This window comes from Elgaria multicarinata, chromosome 1 (assembly GCF_023053635.1).
Source record: "Elgaria multicarinata webbii isolate HBS135686 ecotype San Diego chromosome 1, rElgMul1.1.pri, whole genome shotgun sequence".
NCBI lineage: Eukaryota > Metazoa > Chordata > Lepidosauria > Squamata > Anguidae > Elgaria > Elgaria multicarinata.
In genome coordinates, this window is record NC_086171.1 from 100,605,486 (window position 1) to 100,621,995 (window position 16,510).

The 16,510-nt window shown below is 42.2% G+C and overlaps 1 protein-coding gene across 1 annotated transcript in view; it reads right to left on the reverse strand.

Annotated features, from left to right (window-relative positions):
* Positions 1-4,971: 4,971 nt before the first annotated feature.
* TADA1 (transcriptional adaptor 1) overlaps positions 4,972-16,510 on the reverse strand; it is a 28,681-nt gene continuing 17,142 nt past the window's right edge. Inside the window, exons 4-8 of the mRNA XM_063133805.1 lie at positions 15,566-15,663; positions 12,368-12,577; positions 9,650-9,801; positions 8,016-8,178; positions 4,972-5,740 (exon numbers count right to left, since the gene is read on the reverse strand). Coding sequence (XP_062989875.1) covers positions 5,588-5,740; positions 8,016-8,178; positions 9,650-9,801; positions 12,368-12,577; positions 15,566-15,663 — 776 coding nt within the window. The 3' untranslated portion in view covers positions 4,972-5,587. The remainder of the gene's footprint in view (positions 5,741-8,015; positions 8,179-9,649; positions 9,802-12,367; positions 12,578-15,565; positions 15,664-16,510) is intronic.

Here is a 16,510-nt window from a genome sequence, read left to right on the forward strand (position 1 = left end):
TCTTTATTTAACATTTGTTCTATTCTCCTCCTTTTCACGACTGCCCCCAGACCTTTAACATTGAACGTTGATACTTTAATATTCTTATTCATAATCTTCCTTTTTATTTTCCTTCTGATCCCTCGTGCTCTGTGACTCATAAACAAATACAACAACAAATATAATACTAAAAATAAACCCTAACCCCCCCTTCATCCCCCTCCCACCCCCCCTAATATCCCCCCCAACCCCTCTCCCCCCCCTACTTTCCCCCTCCCCATATCCCCGCAAGTCTATTACTCCGGCCACCTAATTAGGGGAGAGGGGGGAGGCGGTGCCCCGCCACGACGACCCAATCTCTGTATTTAATTACTTATCATATCAATTATCTCATAATAAACATTCCCCTTTACCCCATCCCAGATGCTCCAGCTACAGCTCCATTCTCTTCTCCAGCTCCATCACTTCCATTCTTCATTAACCCCAATCTCTTCAGCAACTCCCTTCCTTGCTCCAAAGAGGTTACTCTATAATCACTCCCAGCGTAAGAAAACTTTAAGAAGACCGGGTAACCCCAAGCATATCTCACTGCATTTTTTGTTAATGTTTCAGTTATTTGCTTAACGCTGCGTCTCCATTGGAGTGTTTGCTGACAAAGATCGTTGAATACTTGCACTGCTTTGCCTTTATATTTGATCACGGCCATGGCCCTCAACTTCTTCATTACTAACTCCTTCTTATAATAACTGCCAAATTTCACCAGCAAATCTCTGGATGATCCCTTGTACTTTGCTCCTCCCACTCGGTGAATTCTCTCCAAATCGCTGTCATTTAAATCCGAGCCTGGCATCATGTCGTTGAACCACTTCAAAACTATTTTCCTCAAATCTTCTCCTGGTTCTTCAACAAATTGCTTGATGCGTATGTTACAACGCCGAAGCTCGTCCTGAAGCCGAATCAGCTGTAAATCTTGATCTTTTGATTTTACTTCAGAAGTTTTTTCAAATACTTCCTGTTTGTTTGCAAGAGCTTTAACTTCAACCCCTACTTCCTTTAACTCTCTCTCATTCTGAGCCAGCCTATCAGCTAGCGCCCCCATCCGTGCCTCTGCCTTTTTTTCATTATCAGCAATTTGCTTGCTCAGAGCGGCTTTGGTTTCCAAAATCAGCTTTTTAAGTTCATCCATTGTAACAGAAGAAGTTGGCGCCATGCCAAAACCTTCCGCCATTTTCACAGACTCGTCTGAGCCTGAAGCTGAATCACTTCCCGAGGACTGTAAATCTTTTTCGACAGGCACTTTCTCAAGACGGGCCAAATTATGATTAGAAGGGTGTGCTCTTTGCCAAGCAGCCTTCCCCGGGGTTTTTTTCTTTCTAATATACGGCATGGATTTATGTTTAAGTTCCGTCAATGTCCGGTTTCCGATCCACCACGTCTCCCCCTTCTTATCCCAAAAAGTCTTATTTTTCAATGCTTTTTTTTTTCTTAAGAAGGGTGACTTTACTACCAGACATCTCTCTCAGATTAGGGGTATATAAATCAGCATTTATCAGACTAGAAGACAGGAGAGCTCCAACATTCCAAACATTCCAAAGTTCATCAGTTCTTGCTCTTGCTCCCCCCTCCTTCCGTCTGCTTACAGTCAGAGAACAGCCAGAAACGGGCTATTTTCTCCCCTTAATCTGTAATTGCTTTCACAAAAAACAGGATTTTCATCTTCTCTCAATAATCATAACCATCCTTCGTCACTTAAATTAACAATCCATGCCTCTTTAAGTGAGATAATAAGCTTTCCAAATCCCCCCTCTCGGGAGCTCTCAAACAGAGATCTTACCCGTCATGACGTCCGGCTCCGCCCCCCCTCTGCCTTTTCTAAACCCAGCTTGTACATCTGGCAATTCTCGCTCCATGAATTGCTGGAGTCTACCTTGCAGGATCTTGAGCATTACCTTGCTGGCATGTGAAATAAGTGCCACTGTCCGATAGTTGGAACATTCTTTAGTGTTTCCCTTTTTTGGTATGGGGATATAAGTTGATTTTTTCCAGTCTGATGGCCATTCTTGTGTTTTCCAAATTTGCTGGCATATGGCATGCATCACCTTGACAGCATCATCTTGCAATATTTTAAACAGTTCAGCTGGGATACCGTCGTCTCCTGCTGCCTTGTTATTAGCAATGCTTCTTAAGGCCCATTCAACCTCACTCTTCAGGATGTCTGGCTCTAACTCACTGACCACACCGTCTGACCTATCCCCAATATTATTATCCTTCCTATACAGATCTTCCGTATATTCTTGCCACCTTTTCTTGATCTCTTCTGTTTCTGTTAGGTCCTTGCCATCTTTGTTTTTGATCATACCCATTTTTGCCTGGAATTTACCTCCGATGTTTCTAATTTTCTGGAAGAGGTCTCTTGTCCTTCCTATTCTACTTACGCACATGCATCTGGGATTAAGTCCCATTGAACACAATAGAAAGTGCTTCTGAGTAAACATGCACAGGATTAGGCTATAAAGCTGAAGGAACCATGTTTCATTGAAATCAGCAGTGCAAATAAAGCTGCTTACGTAGTGCTGAAAGATGACATTGTAAAGTAAATTATGGTGAGTCCGGTCCTTCATTACCTTATTTTGTTGTGTTTGCAGGTTTGTTGATCATACACACACACTCCAAGCATCAGATACTTTTCATCATCTTAGTCATGAAAAACTCATGCTTATGGGAATTCATTGGCAGTCTGTCCGTTTCCCAGACATGTTTGCACTTTCTTCCTTGAGAACTGCTAATAAGTTTCTTCTGAGTCATTCACTCAATTTAACACATACACATGCATGAGTGTGCACACAGACACAAACACAGTTATAAATCTATACAATATTTCTGTCTCCCTTAAAATAAAAAAGAGGCTGTCCTCAGACATCAGATAACAGTGAGAGGCACTGACAGACCTACCTGTCTTTTGGTACAATTGAGTTGGATGTTCTCCTGAACAAATCTCCATTGAGGAGAATAGGAACGGTGAGAGAGTGCAGTAGTGCCTTCATCTCTATTAGCCATTATGATTTAGCTCATAAGGGGGATAAAGGGTAGGGGAAGGGCTTGGTTTGTTTCTTGCATGGGTATCAGATGCACCTGCAGTGCAGGAGAGAGTTGCATCCCATGGTGCAACCCCCCACAGTTATGGGTTGAATGCTGCAACTATGTGGATCGACCCTGACTTCTCTGTCTCTTTTTAAAAATAAATAAATAATAGAAAATTCCTATAACACTTTTCTTTTTAAATATATATATATCCCAAAACAGTTCTCAATAGAAAATCAGTATAAAACAACATTAAAATACCATAAAATGAATCAATAAAACAATGAAACAGTAATAAAACAATAAAATAACCACCCCAATCTACATGGAAATAGAATAAGAAGTGCTTTCTGGTTATATCTGGATTTTCATGAAATTGTTTTGATCCATCAGAACAAGAAAAGTGGAGTATACACTACCTAAAAACCCGCTTTGACAGGTCACACAACACTTGAAAACCACACACACCCCATACCTTGGTGTTTGGTGGGCGGGGTAGAACCGGATGTCCTCAAGCCCATAGATGCTGTGCAGCAAATGAGAGAGGTTTGTTCCCTGCCCTGTCCATACTCGTCTGCTCTGGGGAGTTCACTTAAAGCATTGAATTAAGCCCCTGCTATTTACCCCATTCCACTCCTCTCCTCTCCTCTCTCATCCACTATTAGGATATTGTGAAAGATTAAAAGATAATGTGCCATTGTGAATGAGAAAAACAGGCTACGTAATCTGAATGGGTAAAGCAGCTACTGAACTATTGCCAGTACTTGAAACAGTGCTACAATGCTATTATGATTGGCAAAAACAGACAATATACTGTGAATGGGTAAAGTAGCTACTGCACTGTTTTGAATGCTTAAAACAGCACTATTGTGAATGGGAAAAACAGGCTACATACTGTGAATAGGTAAAGCAGCTACTGTGCTTTTCTGAATGCTTGAAACCATTATTGTCAATGGAGAGAACAGGCTACATTGCATGAATGGGTGAAGTGGCTATTGCGCTATTCTGAATGATTGAAACAGTGCTACTGCACTATTATGAATGGGAAAAACAGGCTGCATACTGTGAATGGGTAAAACAGCTACCGCTCTAGGCTACATATTGTGAATGGGAAAACAGCACTACTGTGATATACTGAAATGATGAATCAGCACAAAGTAGTGCTAAGTGGGAAAGGAAGCCTGTATCCAAAAGTGCCCTACTTTGAATGCAGAAAAAGAGGGAATGGGGCTTGTTCTAATCATGTGAACTGTCCCACTGTGTTGATGGCCTGCTTCAACTTGTCATTCCACAGCAAGACCAGGGGTTCAGCAGGATCGTCATTTCTCACTACTGGAAACTCCCACACACCATTCAAGAATCCTTCAGATTTCATATGTTTCCAGAGGTGGACAATTTTTGTAGGTCCTCTATCCCTGCAGGTGGGGACTGCTGCTGTGAGCCCAAACTTCACCAGGAAGTGGTCTGACCACTTTCACCCATTTCAGTTTGCCTTGCCCTTCTGGTATAGCCTCATTCACATGCAGTCCAAAAGAGTGTGGGATCACATGTTGGGGAAGTAGTAGTGTTGCCACGGTCTGTCTGTCTGCGGGGGGGGGGGGGGGGGCGGTCATTAAAAAAAAAGTTCTGAATCCTTTGTCAAGACATTACTAGGATCACAACTGGGATGTTAGCAGAAACAGTTTCAAGCAACTAAAAGTCAAACCTAAAAAGAGAAAAGTTCAGGGTCATTACTAGATTAATTTCAGGTTCCTTTCTCAGATCCACATTCTTGTGATTTGCAAAAATAAATAAATAAACAAATCAGCTTGAAACGTTTTTGACTTGGCCAAAAATCTAATTATAAAACTTGTTTAAAAAGGGAAAGATAGAAAGAAAGAAAGAAATCCCTTTTATGGTAATTGTCTTGCAAGCAAGTTTATTTACATGGATCAAGATTTCTCCCCTCTATCATAAATCTACATTGTACAAAACAAATGCAAACAAAAACAAATGCAAATAAAAACTAACACAGCTCTTTGTCATGTTCACCTATATGGCTGCAAAGACAGCCCAAGCCAGTGGCCCGAACTGCAACCCTAATACTTGGTGACTTTAAGAACCAGTCTCTGTCCATCTCTGTAGTGCAGGAATTGGCTGATCATGATCCTTCATGTCATGAAGGGAACAGTAACAGAAACGGGCTCTCTGTAGCAAACAATGTCCCTTTCCCTTTTCCAGTGGTACGCAAAAATATTTTCTGAATGAATGCTGTTCACTTTGGTTAAAAGGCCAGTGCCTCAGCAAGGCAGCCAGGCCCTTAAAGCAGTCAAGGCAATCTTTATGCAATATGGCTTTCTGATAGCAAACATGATACACTCAGGTTTTCCAAGTCAGATTTCCATAGGAAAGATGTCCACATTTCCACTTGGAAATACTGGCACAACATTGCAAGTTCTGTGATCCCAAAGTCAAAATGCCCAACTCGCAAGTCCAAGAAATATTAGCTCAGCCCATAGCCAATGGTGGCCACTGGCTGCTGCCTCACTCAGCACATCAGGAGTCCTTCCTTTGCAACCAACCGCTGCCGATGGATTTTGTCTTGCTGCAGCTCCTCGTGGTTTGGGTGCCAGAGTTTCAAGATGATTCTTTCAATATTGAGGGCGTAGACAGTGTGAGCAGGGACCACTTCTCGGTGGATCTACAGGTTACACATGAAGAAATCTTATTAACAACAAATTCTGATCTTAAAATGCCCACATTCTTCAAATGGAACTAATTGTGCGTATCTCCATATGTTTGCTTCAGCTTCGTTATTGCACTTTGGTGAACCCATGCAACAAACAGGGCAGGGTGAGGGAAGGGAGAGAGAAAAAGATTTTGAGCCTTGTGGTGATATAGCAGAGGTGCCTGGCTGGAAGCAGTGGCAACACGGGAGCATACCACAGCAATGGGGCCATTGCTCCTCACTTTGTTGCTTGGGGGCAGTCCCTCCTGGCTCACCTGTTCAGCTGCTCATTGGATGGCCTTGCCCACTCCTTTCTGCAGCGTGAGTAGGGTATCTGTCACCTGTGCCCTCGGAGGGAAGACAGGAGAACAGTGGGAAGAGAGATGGGTGACAGAGGAAGCATGAGCCAGGGATGGGGGAGTGGAGGAGACCATCTGCTAATTGGTTAGCTAGGTGAGCAGGGCTGCCGGCTTCAAGAAATCAGGTTCTGCAGGCCTGGTTATCATGCCTAACACGTGTGAATTTGGTGTTTCCCAAACCTTTAATACTTGACAAACCATTCTTTTCTGGATTAAAATTAGAAGCACATGTCATTTGCAATCAGCACCTAGGTTTCCTCCTTGCAATGGTGGACAGCTCATCCCACCCTCCTCTTTACCCAGTTACAGTCAAGAGTAGAGATGTAAAATTTCCGGAAATTTTGAAGCCATGGAAAAAACCCGGGTTTTTTCCATTTTTTTCGGGGGGAAACGGAAATTTTCGGGAAAATTGAAATAATGCAATATTAGCACTTTTTACAGATTGAACGTCACTTTGTTACTTTAGGAACATAAAATGTAATTATGTCCAAGTTGGTTTGGCATAAGATTATTACATTTGGTATATTAAAACTAGTGTATTCAAACAATTATTACAAATTTAATTTACTTTTTTTTTACTTTTTTCAGGTAACAAATGGAGCTACAAGCTCCTGAACATTTAGGAACGCCTGAACTGTAAGGAACCTCTTTGGTTCTGCCAGTTTATGAGGAGCAAGCAAAAAACAATTTTAAAAAACAACATCTGAAGAAACCACCAACATTAGTAACAACGAAAATTATTTATGTCTCCACTAGTCCTCCAGTGTCAAGACATAAAGCCCCCATTCCCATAAAAAGATCTGAGAAAAATGGGGGGGGACGGGACACCAAGATTCAATGAGTATGCATGAAATTTAATCAGACACATTTTCTGACCTATAGCTATCAGTATTCGTTTCAGTCTCTGCTTCCATGGCAGTGCTGCCCCCTAGAGGGAGAAATGCATCTTGCTCTTGCATTTGAGAGGTGTAGTCTCAGTTTGCAACCTAGGACTTGCTTGCCCTTGGTGCACAGAAACTGTAATAATCTGATCCTGTACAGTTTTTAGAAATCATTTGGAGAAGTAAATATCTGAACACCTTGTCTTAAACATTTTATTTATCATGCTAAAATAAAACATCCCGTAATCCGTTTTTTCTTCATTTTTTTCAATTTTTCGGGAAAAAAAACCAAAAAACAGGAAAAAAAAACGTTTCCCCCCCAAATTTTTCTGGGTTTTTCCAGGCCTTCACATCTCTAGTGAAGAGAAATGGGATTATGATTTGGGGTAATGGTGATGCTTGCAGGATTCCCCTGCATCTGTCAGCTATAATGTAGGCTAAACCAGACCATCCGTACTTCCATTCCCTGAGATGATGTCACTGGCCATTTATTGGGATGGGGAGGTGGGATGTTGCATTCTTCACCAGTCCAAGGGGCATAGAGTGGTGGATGCATCCAACATTGTGAATTCACTTTTCAAGACAGGCTTTAGCTCCTTCAACTGCACACAGTTTGGGTATCACTGCACTAAGAGCTGTGTTGTAAAATAAAAGTTTGTATTCTGTAATATGCATATCTACACGACTGGGATTTGAAGGTCCTGCCCTGCCCAATAAGGCTTTGGATTCATAGAAAAATGGCTAGGCAAGGTATAAGTGTCAGTAAAATCAAAGGTACGTGAAGGGGGGAAGGGCCCAGTTTGCCTAGACCTCTGGAGCTGTACTAGGAAGTTAAATTTAGTTCACTGGACAATCTAAAACAGATGCTGAGTAAATTTCCAAATGCATGCATGAGTTCACACAGAAAAGAGCCCACCCTCCTGACAGCCCCCTGGGGTTACAGAAGTTGGTTCTTTGTAAGAATCTCTCCCAGCCCCAGGCAAGCAAAGCAGTGGAACAGGAAGTTACCTGGAGTGCCTCAAAGAGGTCATACATGTTCACGGGTGGCAGAGTTGCTGGTGACGTGTCTCCAGAACATGCCAGGAGGAGGGCTGCCTGCTGCTCAGCATCATCCGGAGGTGGGTGGGAAGCAAGATTTTGACCAGGAGGGGGTGCCAAGCAGGTGGGAGGGCTACCAAAAGAAACATATGAGGGTGGGAGGTGATTCAACATCACATTTTGGAAAAGCAAGGCTGCCGGTTTGCTTCTCTTATTTATTTATTTATTGCATTTCTATACCGCCCAATAGCCGGAGCTCTCTGGGTGGTTCACAAAAATTAAAAACATTCGAAGTATAAAACAACAGTATAAAACCATACTATAAAATACAATATAAAAGCTCAACCAGATAAAAACAGCAGCAATGCAAAATTACCAATTTAAAATACCAAGTTAAAATTTATTTATAGACTGTTAAAATGCTGGGAGAATAAAAAGGTCTCCACTTGGCATCTAAAAGAATATAATGTAGGTGCCAAGCAAACCTCCTTAGGGAGCTCATTCCACGGCCGGGGGGGCCACAGCAGAGAAGGCCCTCCTCTTTCCCAATGCTGAGTCAGGTTTTGTCCTGAATACTAGTGTGCATTTTTAATTCAAAACCTCTTTTAAAACTAATTTTGTTCAACCCATTTTCTAAACTTTTTAAGGGCACAGCGATCAGTATGTGGCTTTTTAGAGAGCGAGTGTGATGTAATGGTTGGACGATCTGGGGAGGACTGGAGGTTCAAATCCCCACTCAGCCATGACACCTACAGGGTGAACTTGGGCTTGTCACTATTTCTCAGCCTAACCTACCAGACAGGATTGTCGTGAGGATAAAAGGAGGGAACAATGTTCAGCACCTTGAGTTCCTTGGAAGAAAGGTGGAGTGTACGTTTAATAAATAAATATGTTTTATCCGTTTGTTTAATCTCATCTTGCTATTTAGAGGCAAATTACACAATATGGCTTCCTGTGAAGATAATTGCAATTACAGCTCAAAAGCTTGGTTGCAGTATATGATTATTACAGATTAGCTTTAATGTATAGCTGATCAAATAATCAGTTTTTAAATGCGAAATAAACTAAGATGCAAGAATCTCACCATCTGACAATTACTATTTCTTTTTTTGTTTTGGGGTATTTAAAAAACAACAACAAAAGAAAAAACCCTCCCTCTTTCCCAATTATACATTTGATGGTACAAAACATATATCAATATATATCAACTAGCTACTATTTCAAATAGCACAACTAGCAGAGAGTAAAGGAAATATGTGTATATCAATTTACCACTGAGACCACTGAGAGCTCCAGTTCCCAGCTGGAGAGAGACCGCTGCTTGGGGAAAGACCAACAGTATCTGTGGTATAGAAAGAAGTTTGCAACTTTCCCTCAGCTGAAATTATTCAAACAGAAGGGGAAAAAACCCCTGGAGTATCATTGACTATTTCATTTTCAGGTTATCTAAATGACACGAAAATAGAAATTCATGAAAATTTGGCTAACTTCTAATTTTTAAACCTCTGAGGACTATTGCTACTACGAAATGGAAGTTTCTACTAAGAATGTAAGATATTCTGAAATTCTGTCCTGCGTGGCATTAAAATTAGGTCTTTCCTTACCATTCAGTTAAATTATTGTAAGCAATTACACTGTTCTTCAGATAAGGCTGTGGGTTGACATTGCTTCCAAAGGCATATTTGAAGTGACCATCTCTCAGTCGGTAGGCCTTTCGCCTTGATATTATAGATGTAAGGATATCCTTAAGATGTTTCTGCAGGGACAAAATATATTTACTACTACTGAAGAGCACCCTAGAAAATGTAAAATGTTGCGAAGCATGATTTTCAGTTCCTGTCCTGTCATTATTGCATTGTAAATCCTATGTAAGGTAGCAGGGGTTTCAAACCAGAAATTCCTTTGGCCCTGCTCCAATGCTGTACCTCCTGCACCATAAAGCCTGCCAAAGAAATTGCAGGTTGAACTGTTATCCAAAACTGTCACCTAAGCAGTATTACAAACCCGCCAGCTGCCTCAATACCCAGTCAGGTGACTCAGAGAACTAATGCATCTCATTAAAGCAACCACTCCAGAGCCTGCTCCAACCCTGCACAACTCATCTGCTAGTGGGAAGACCCTGCCAGATTATGTATTGGGACCCCCACGTTGAACAGCAGTCTGGACTCAGATGAGGAGGGGTTGGCTAGACCCATTGAACCAGCACCACTGGAAACTGACCAAGTCCCCAAGGTCATGACTGCATCTGAGCCTGTTGGATTGGAGATCCTTGAGCCAGGGACCCCTGGACTTGGAGGGGTCCTCATCTGCAGCCACCAAAAGGAAGTCTCTCCTTCCACACCAAGGACCCTCCTGTGTAGGCCCATTAATGCAGGCAAGAAGCCCGGAAAGAATGGTCGGAAAGGAGAAGTGCTAGGCTCCAAGCCAGAGGCCTGCCCCTTTAAGGTCTTCTCCTCTCCAAGGAAAGGACAGAGCCTTGGAGTATGATCTGGCCCTAGAGGAATAAAAGGCTTCAGTTCAGTCCTAGACCTTGTTGGAGCAAGTTGCTCTTTTGGAGCTCTTCATGATGCTGCAACTAGTAGCTAGCTTGCTCTATCATGCCCTGTGGGCTTCTTGTCAAGGGCAGTACTAGAACCCAAGCTTCTGCTCATCCTCCTCCCCCAAAGAAGCTGCTGTACCTGGAACCTGACCATTTTGCCTGCCTAGACTAAGCTACTTGTCTCTGGCTCCAGTCTGCCTACTAGTTCTGGAACCCAACCTTTGCCGGACTTAGACAAAGCCATTTGCCTTGGCCCCTCACCTGGCTGATGGTCAGCTCTCTCCTCACCATAGGGTCCTGATCCTGTTATCCCTTGGAACACTGAGTCCCAGCTAGCCCTGACATACTAAATTTTCATCATCCCATACTCTCATCAAAAAATCTCATCATCTCATCAAAAAACCCAACCAAAGAAGTTAAATCAGAAAAAAAAATGCAAAGGACAATTAATTATACAAATAGTGTTCATGAATTAATTTTGTATAACATGCTTGAGGTTTTGTAGATTTGCTTTTGCAAGCTTGTGATAGCATGAGGAAATAAAAGCAAGAGTTGTGTATTGGCACAGACTATAAGGGAGATTCAAAAGTCCCAACCCTTGAATACTGAGAGAAAAGTTAGACGTGATGGAATGAATATTTGTTCATTCATGGATGCTGTGTTCAGCTATAAAGTCAGGGAGGGGGAGAAATAGCAGAGCAGGAGTCTCCAACTTTTGGGGGGCCTTTGGGAACATTCTCATTTTTAAGAAAGTGTTGTAGACACCTTCACAAAATGGCTGCCATGGGACAGAGGAGTCAAAACATGGCTTGAGGACAATCAAAGATTAATTGCTGCAACAAAACACCCATTTCACAGGAAGGCAAAGCAGCGAGGCTAAAAGATAAACACAAACGCACTCGTTTGAACCCACAGTTTTCTATTCCAACAAAACATCCATTTCACTGAAAGGCAAGCCAATTTCCCCAAATCACCTACAAATAGATTCTTCTAAAATTAATTCCCCTGAATTTATTTATCCTAAACAGGAAGATCATTTCCAAATAATTTTCCACAAACACACACAAGCCATATCCCACACTACCAATATACAAAAAAAAGGCATATTCTCGCTCCCTCTGAATCAACACCCATGCTACGTCCTGAAGTGCCTGAAAGCAAAGGTGAATGAATAGTGAAGAACCATGGAAAACAGAAGACAAGGCAGACCAGGCCCCCTGTGCACGTGATTTGTGTGCAGTAGAGCCCTGCTGATCTTTGGACCTTGGCAAATACCTGTATGTTTTCAAACGTATCTTACACTATATTTTACTATCACATTGTATTTTACGGTTTCCAATTTTGTTCAGCTGATAGACAGAAAGGAGATGCAATAAATAAAAACAACAAACATGAGAGCTAAAACTTTCTTTAAAGGTGAAAAATGTTGAGGTTCTCAGGAACCCAAGGCAGGTAAAACAGTCTTTGCATCAGAACCATATATGGTAGCATCTAGGGCAATATTAGGTGCTATATAAATGATAGGCGCCAGTTTGTGTGTAAGCAGAGTTATAGAGAGCCAACAGCCTGCCTGGGCCATACAGAGGGAAAATGAACACCAAAATTAATATAACAATAGCAAGTGTAGTAGTGGTAGTAGTATTTGTTACATAGACATCTGTTTTTTTCTTATCTCTATAGAGATAGAAAGCGAATCCAGAAGTTTATTCTACTTCTGCACTATACACAGAACCCTGAGTTTGTTGCCTGCCAGGACCACAGTTTTTATGCTGTGCTGTCTCACCTCCACGGCGTAGACAACAACTGTCACAGCTTCTTCAGTGACATTATCCAGGCCGTGCTCATAAGCAGTGACGATCATCCTTCCCTCCAGCTGGCCCCAAGTGGGAAGCATCATTGTATGCGAACAGAGCTTCAGATCATCATCTTCTTGTGGGTCCTTGGCGACAAACTGCTGGGCTCCTGACAATGGATTCTGAGGCTGGAACCGGTGCTGTAATATATATATATACACATATATATATCTCAGTATGTTTCAGTCGCTGAGCCTACAACACTGAGTGGGATTAAAGAATGGACAGTTTGGACACAGAGTCTTTATTCCACTTATCATAGCACCCTTTTATGATATTAATCATGTGTGCTACGATTCTACGGAAGTAAAAACAAAAAAAATTACATAGTGTGGTAGCCAGCTTTCAAATGATCCCAGCTTGCTTTCTCTCTCTCTCTCTTTCTTTGAAGAGAAAGTTTCTAGCCCTTACAGCTGAAAAGATCTGGTTAAAATTGTATGGAGGAGGCCTGCAAACCAAACCAAAGAGGTGGCGGAAATCTTTCAAATGACTCGGATCTCAAACATAGCGCCTTCTCCCTCCCCATAAATAGGAAAACCAGATAATAAAAATACAGGAAAACTGCAAATTTGCAGATTTTATATAGGTTGCTGGTTTTAGCTTTTCCCGGTATTTGCTCCAAGCCTCCAGGGATGCTAATTCCATATTGTTTAAAATCTAAAAGATACAAAGCACAATTCCCAAAGAAATGGTGGATTTAGTTACACTATCTCAATTGAAATCCATAGGCCACCAACTTGGGGCTGAAGAACGGAAGGGAATGCATTTTCCCACACGACTCCTTCTTACTCCTGCTTCGTACACTGAGATCACCACCTGAGAGCTTGCATTGGCAGCCACTGCCTAGTCAGGCCAGAAGACGGTGGTAAGAAGCTGGACCTATTTGGTGACTGCACTCTCATTGTGCATCTCCCTGCTCAAAGAGATCTGCTGAGCTAGCTCTCTAGATCTCTTCTCGATCCTCCCAGAGTGCAGGACATGGAATAACGGGCTCAAATTAAAGGAAGCCAGATTCCAGCTGGACATCAGGAAAAACTTCCTGACTGTTAGAGCAGTACGACAATGGAATCAGTTACCTAGGGAGGTTGTGGGCTCTCCCACACTAGAGGCCTTCAAGAGGCAGCTGGACAACCATCTGTCAGGGATGCTTTAGGGTGGATTCCTGCATTGAGCAGGGGGTTGGACTCGATGGCCTTGTGGGCCCCTTCCAACTCTGCTATTCTATGATTCTTCTTGGTTTTAGGTGGCTAGCAAAAGCATCTCTTTCATCTTGGAAAGCATTTGAAAGTCTTAGCTGAATTGCTGTTTAATGCTGTCGGATTTTTTTTAGTATATTTGTTAGATGGGTTTATTCTTTTCATATGAACTTATACTTATTTTATTACTATTTATGAAATTTTATAAGCTGTTTTAAGGATTTGTTTAGACAAAAAAAATCTTAACAAAATAAAGAAAAATATGTTTCTACTTGGCTGCTCCCCTGGTGATTTTGACTGAACTTACTCATTTTATGTCCTATAATGAGGCGTCTGCACATTCAGTAACCAAAAATTTCAGTTGACAAGACGAGGATTTTTTTTCTCATTAATCTCACTTTTATTCTTTTTTAAAAGCCACATCTCCACATCTTCATTTTTATGGAGTAAGGTTCAAAATCATGAAGACAATAAACAAATCAGAAGGGGCAAAGCAAGATATGGCATGGTTGTCAGGAAGGTCTTTCCTATCTCACACATCCTTCTTCTAGATTTACTGCTTGACATACTGACCCCTACTGGTTACCTAAGAGCTGCATCACATCAGTGATTTATCACACACTCGCCATGCCTGGTACACCGTTTTTCAGCCCCGGTACTCACATGACGTCATCCACGTCCTGCACTTATTTTGCCTCTTCCCCTCCATGTTTGGTTTCTTTTTGGAGCAGGGAAAGTCTGGATTATTTTCCCTCCTTGCGAAATAAATGTCCTCCTCCCTCCCATCTATTGCTGTCATTGCATTCTATCCGACCATCGTGTTCTCTGTTGGGGCCGTGTGTGTCTAAGGGTGGTCTCGATAACAAAAGAGGAGGGCGGGTCATTTCTCTGCTCAGCCATGAAGGGGGAGGGAGAGAGGTCCCATTTAACTCTATGTTCTTATTCCTGAGTAGGCATTTTCACCTTAAAAGAAATGTGGAAAATGCACCCTCCTTACCCGCAGCTCCCTCATTTTTAAAGATAAAGACAACAAAATTGGCAGTGTGATAGCTCTTAAGGAGGGCTTTAGCCACCCCAAGTTTGAATCAGATTGGTTCATTCCTTGATTTTAAAATGGAAATTTTAAAATGGAAATTAAAAAATGCTTACATCTGCTTAATTTTTAAAGATAAAGTGATCAAAATTGGCATAGTGATCGCTCTTAAGGAGAGCTTTCAGCATGCCAAGTTTGAATAAGATCAGTTCATCCCTTGATTTTTTAGGATTTTTTTATTCCCTCCCCCCTTAAACCCATTTTCCTGGTAATCTACAAGTGTGAAGGATTGATCTTCTTTTCCTTTGATCATGTGAAGCTATGACTTGCTGGTTCCCTTACTCAAGAGAAAATCCCACTGATTTCAAATGCATTTTCATCCAAATCATACTAAAATCAGATGCATGCTTACCTTTGAGTAAACCCCACTGAACAGAGACTTACTTCTGAGTAAATAAAAGTAAGACCTCAAAAGTAAGAATAAGGTTGCAGAGCACTTCTTTCCAGTTTGCTGTTTTAGACTTAAAAAAAAAAGCTTCTGAGAGACCACACTATTAAAAGTTAGTTCTATATGTATGCTTTGTGGTTGCTGCCCAAAATGGCAGCCCCGTGTTGAGTTCCCCTCTTCTGTTCTCTAACATCAGTTTACTAAGACTTTCCACACCCTTGCCCTGCATCACTGGCTATCACTGGCAGAGATGTGGAAATGCACAGTGTAGTGATGCTGGGACACATGCTAAATTGTACTAGGTGTTACGGGGGAAGGGGGCAGGGAAATTGACACAGGGCTGCTGTTTATGCTGGCAGCTTTGCATTTCTTCTAATGCTGAATTCTAGCCTGTAGGCTCAGTTTACGAATTCCCTGTTTCTAGTGCAAACTTACATCAGAACAAACTTACATCAAACTTCTGCCGAACGGAAGAAAACTTTTTCTTCCCCTTGGGCTTGCCAGGTTTTGTTGCAGAACCCCCTGTCCATGGTAGAGAACCAGCACCCTCTGGAAACAGGAAAGAAGAAAAGAGCAAGTCTTAAGATTTGACAAGGATATCCATTGTATCTGTCCAATTTAAACACATTTCAGCTGCAAGTGTATTGCTTCCATTTTCCAAGACCAGCCATTCCTGGTTATCACCAGCCACTGCCTATCACAAGTGCCAGAGGTTACTTATGATCAGACAAATATTTTCACCCTTCCTATAGCCTGCAAAATCATATACACACCCCATTCACAGGCAGGCAGGCACACATACACACACTACCTACACAGAACACACACACATCCCACACACACCATTCACACATGGCTTTCCTCCCCTATCTTACCCTGACCAAACTACCTAGTTGTCCCTCTTTCAACCTGTCTGCTAAGGGTTCTGCCTTATGCTGCTTCTTTATTTTATTTTATTTATTTAAGCATTTTTATGCTGCCATTCAGCCAAAAAAGGGCTCTCACGGCGGCTTACAAAAGTATTTCTTGACAGTCCCTGCCCACAGGCTTACAATCTAAAAGACATGACACAAAAGGAAAGGGGACTGGGAGGGAGGAGGAGGGGGGAAAGGAAAGCAAATTCAGGCACTACAATCTTAGTTGAGCAGTGACAGTTCAGCAGTGACAGTTGACAGTTGGCAGCAGGAGGGAGGGGGCTCTCAGCTGGGACTGGACCCAGACATGATGGAGAGGTGCCTGGCTGCTGCTTCCTCCCTCACTGATGGCCTCTGCAGAGACAGTTGGCAGCAGGAGGGAGGGGGCTCTCAGCTGGAGCTGGAGCCAGGCATGATGGAGAGGTGCCTGGCTGCTGCTTCCTCCCTCACTGGTGGCCTCTTTAGTGCTCCACAGTATAGGG